The sequence below is a fragment of the Leishmania major genome, chromosome 17 (assembly GCF_000002725.2).
Source record: "Leishmania major strain Friedlin complete genome, chromosome 17".
Classification (NCBI taxonomy): domain Eukaryota; phylum Euglenozoa; class Kinetoplastea; order Trypanosomatida; family Trypanosomatidae; genus Leishmania; species Leishmania major.
Genome location: NC_007258.2, coordinates 186,390 through 191,161, shown reverse-complemented (window position 1 = coordinate 191,161; position 4,772 = coordinate 186,390). Strand labels below are relative to the sequence as shown.

Below are 4,772 nucleotides of genomic sequence, written 5' to 3'. Positions count from 1 at the left end.
TTTCCAATGTTTTTCTGTTGCTATTGCACTGCCCCGTCGTCGAAGCAGCTAAAAATGGCTGACACACACACACACACATACACACGCGCGCATGTGCGCTTATCTGGGACATGTCGTGCACAGTGCCAGCGCAGTCTGTGTATGTATGTGTGTGTGTGTGTGTGTGTGTGTGTGTGTCTCCCTCTGTGTGTCGTCTGCCTTCATGCTCTCTGACCTGTTGAGCTTCTCTTACTTTCTTGTGTGTGCGTGTGTTCGACGATCTCATCTTGATTATAAGCTCCTTCCTTTTTTTTTCGTATGTGTGTGTGTGTGTGTGTGTGGCGTCTGCGAGGTTGTGGCACCGCGGACTCTCATCGTACTGGCACACACACATGCGTTCACACGCACGCGTGCGAACGGGCATGGACACGCAGATATCTTAACAACGAGGACGCTGCGATACGAGTGGACGAAGAAAGAATGAAGGAAACGAACGAAACAAAAATTTGACAGGCATGCGTGGCTGCGTGGTTGCGTGTTTTCTTTTTTGATCACCGCGCCTGCAGGGATAAAGGAACACCCACCCACCCACCCACACACACATGCAACACCGTTGATGCGCCAGTGCGCGTGTTTGGCACACACATTGCATACAGGGACGACGACAGCTACGCGTCATTTTTCTCCCTACCTGACAATGAAAACTTCCTCTTGCTTGCTCCTTGTCTGTCTGCCTTCTTCCCCCCGCAGCCAGCGGGCGCTCTTTTCTCGCTAGTCACGTGTTGCCACTGGTCAGGGATCACACACTCACCCTCTCTCTCTGCGGACTCTCGGTCTCTCCGTCACTCGGTCAGGCAGACACACCCATACATACGCATACGCACACAACCGCTCGCATTTGTTTTCCCTTGAGCACTGCCCCATTCAAGATAGAAAAGAAAGAGGGCGCGCGCTCTCTCTGCTTCGAGGTCGCCTGCACCCTTCCACCCTCCTCCACCTGTCGTGCGGCTTATACATATATTTCTGTTGTCGTTGTCGCCGTCACCGTCATCAGCTGACGCTGCGGACCGTTGTTGTGCAATCCGCGTCGCAGCCTATAGCACACCGACATCGGATTTTGCTTGTTCCCCCCCGTTCCCTTGAATGGGCCAACGCGTGTGCATAAGCGTGCGTGCATAGGTGTGTGTGTGTGTCGCCCCCTCCCCTCCCCCTTTACGTTTGCACCGATGAACTTCGCCGAGGCGTTTCGCGACGCCGTGGGCGAGATTCCCTACACAGGCGACGAACTCATCAACGCGCTCCGGGCAGCGCGAGCGCTGCTGGCGTCGCTCCCGGACGACATCCATCTCGAGCAGAAAAAGCGATTTGACCGCCAGAACCGCCGTCTCTCGGGTGAGGTGATCGACATTCCCGTCTCAGAGAGCGAGTCGTCCGAGGAGGACAAGGACGGCGACGATGAGGAGTGTGCTGAAGGGAGTCGTCGCACAGGCACCGGCAAGGGGACCGCAGTGGACGCTGGCGCCATTTCTGCCGCGGATGAGGTAGCCGCCCCGTCATCGCAGTTTTCCACGCCCGCCGCCCTGCCGCCTGCCGCCGCCTCTGAGGGGGCCAATGATGGGGGAGCGGTTCAATCAATCGCGACCACGTTACCAGCGGATCAAGCTTCCCATCTCGCTGCCAGCCATGGAAGCCTCCGTGATGGCAGCGGCTTCGTTTCGCCTGCGTCGCTTCATAGTGGCAATCCGCTGCTGCGGTCCGAGGCTACTTCTTCGTGTGACGCGCCAAGGGAGCCTGCCAAAACGCATGGGCAGCGGCGGCACCGGGGCACGAGCTCGGAACAGCGACACAGAGCGTCCCCCAGGCCGTGGGACAACTGCGACGCTCGCCACACCCCGTCAGCGTCGAGCACAACGGCATCGTCGCTGTCGTGCGATGTGGATGATGAGAAGAGGGAGCGTGTGCGGCAGCTCGAGCTGTACGACCAATCTCCGAGCAAGTGGCTACACCAGTTCATCTGCATAGGAGCGAAGCTGTTCGGGGAGCAGATGGAGGACTATTTTCGTGCCGTGCACACCTTGATCTACTACATGGCGGTACGGCGAAAGCGGGTGGAGCAGCGCTGCCAGTACTTGCGCAACCGCGCTGCGCAAGAGGGCACAGAGGGTGTCGATGCGCGGCTCTCTGACGCTGCCGCGCGGGCCTTCTCATATACTTCCCGCGTCAGCTGCGAGATGGCGGTAACAGCGGTACACGAGGACGGCGCCGCCGCCTCTGCCAGCGAAGAGGCGATGAAAAATATAGAAAGCAGCGACGATAATGACGAGGATGATGATGGGGAGGTGTTAGAGGGCTTTTACATTTCGAGAGAGGTGAAGCGGAGCATACGTGTGGGACTGCCGGATAATGCCTTTCGCCTGCGTGACAGCATCCATAATTTCTTCTTCTCGTGCTACGCGACTGTCATCATCCAAGGATCCGTGTCGGTGGCGCAGATCAAGCAGGCCGCAGTCGAGGTTGTGCGCATCTGCCGCTGTGTGTTGACATGGCCACGCTACCCGCTGAACTTGCGGGCACAGTGGGCGGACGACCGGGAGGATCAGCTCCGGCAGTTTCTTAACAAGTGGCTGGGGGAGGCGAACGGGCATCTGGTGACACTCATGATGGCGCCTCCGGAGGCGCCGGCAGCGGTGGGGCGTCGCGCAGGCGCACAGAGCGAAGCGGACGTTGACAACTCCACCACGGCACGGTCGTCGCCGTCTACGGTGGATGCCGAAAGCATCATGGCTGACGATGGCAGCTCCCGGCATGACGGCAACGACGACAGCGAAGATGAGGACAGTGAGGTGGCCGTCGGCCCTAACAGCGTCAACGTGCCGCAGCAGAAGGTGTTTCTGGGACCACAAACTCGCGGCGAGGACGCCATCGCGATGGCGTACGAGTTTGTGCGGAGCCCGGCGCCGCACAGCACACCTCTTGCACGCTTGGTGGCGGACACAGTGCCAGGGAAGAGTGTGGGCACGCTGCTTCCGTGCATCGAGCAGCCGGAGCGCCGTACCTTCAACGACGGGTTCTGCCGCCTGGCACCCTCTCTGTCGCAGAAGGAGCTCGAGCTGATCACGGAGCTGATGCAGCTGCCGCTCACGGAGATGCCGGTCGTGAATGAAGATGACAAGGGCAATCATGACCAGCGTTCGTTGCATGAGGCAGAGAAGGCGATCGTGAAGCACTGGGCATCGCCGACCTACGACCCGCGCGGGGGTGAGCTGACGGTGCTTATCAACCCCACAAACGCGTTTCGCCTGCAACTCAGCAACCCGATCATCTTCTCCCTCGGCGGCGTGCAATGTGACATGTGCTGCGTGACGGAGCGTCGCGTCAGCTTCCAAGCCGTGCTCGACAGCGGCGTGCGCAGCGAGGTGGTGCTGGAGTACGAGGGCTGCATCGGGTACGATGTATGCGTCGCATGCAGCTACTACTACTACAAGAGCAGCGAGATGCGGCTGCTGCGCGCAGTGCACCCCAACCCGCATCTGCGCGCTCCGTTTGCCTTTGGTCGCTTCTCCAAGACGAGGGTGCACACCATCCGCGCGTCTGCCTGCGAAGAGAGCGAGGGTGATATGACGGTGGAGGTGGTCATGGGCGTTTCACCGTACGGCGTGATGCCCGTCGGCTGGGTCCTTCCTGTAGATCGGCTGGCCGAGCTGAGCGCTGCGTGCCCGATGCTCGCCGAGGAGACGGAGCTGACCGCCGCCGTGCACGCGACTCTGCCTGTGCCTCCACAGGACTGGAAACAGCACTGCACCATCGCCAATATCAGCAGCCTCTTGGCGGAGACGGACGGGCGTTGCGACACTGCCGCCGCGATGGCAAGTCGGCATGCGCTTGCGGCTGGCGTGGCGGACGACCACCTCATCGATGAAGCGGACGTGTGCCCGATCTGCCTCCAGCTGCTGCACAGTCTGCTGCCGGTTCTGCGCACCCTGTGTGGCCATTGCTTCCATGTTGAGTGCATCGGCTCGCATTACCACTACAAGCCCGCTGTTGTAGACGGCGAGGTCAACGAGAACAACGGCTGCCCCGTGTGCCGGTGCAGCGAGTACATGCCACCCCTCACAGACGCAGATGCGATGGTGAGGACGAACGTGTACAAGCTCATGCTGCGGGTGCCGGCTGACGAGGTCGCCAAGGGGCGCGGCGCGCGGGCGCGGGAGTGGGGCGGCGGCTGTGCCATTGCAGTGGGGACCATTTTGACAGATGACGGCGCATACCACAATGCCACAAATATCGCGTCCTGTGAGGCTTTCTATGGCGTGATGCCGGGTTTTGACTTTACCCGGCACGACACCGCCGGGGCAAGGGCGATGGAGGCGGCCTCCCCTGCCGTGCCTTGAAGGGGCAGCGGTGAAATGGTGGTGTTGGTGGTAGCAGCAGCAGCAGCATGTGTGCTTCTCAGCTACCATAACATGCTAATATATATATATATATATGTATATGGACAACAAAACAAGCCAAGCGGTGGGAAGTAAGACCCGCGAGATGGAGAGAAGGGCTCGCAGATGCGCGATGGGTGCATGTGTGCCCTTCTGTGCACGCCTGCCCTTGTACGCATGTCCCGCCGGCCTCTCTCTCTGTTTCACGCACGCACGCACAGACTCTTCCTCTCCTCTCTGCCTCGCCCAACCTTGGTGCATTCTTTGCCTTTCGCGCATCGTACTTTCCCGCCCCATTCGGGTGCAGGTGCACCCGAATGGGGCGATGCCACAGAAGGCACAACACGGGCGTGGCGTCGTGGA

The 4,772-nt window shown here is 60.2% G+C and overlaps 1 protein-coding gene across 1 annotated transcript; it reads left to right on the top strand.

Moving 5' to 3' along the window:
• Window positions 1-1,205: 1,205 nt before the first annotated feature.
• Window positions 1,206-4,370, top strand: LMJF_17_0400 (hypothetical protein; the record flags this gene model as incomplete). Its single annotated transcript, XM_001682242.1, has 1 exon — window positions 1,206-4,370. The coding sequence occupies one exon, from the start codon at window positions 1,206-1,208 to the stop codon at window positions 4,368-4,370; it is 3,165 nt and encodes a 1,054-aa protein (XP_001682294.1).
• Window positions 4,371-4,772: the final 402 nt, after the last annotated feature.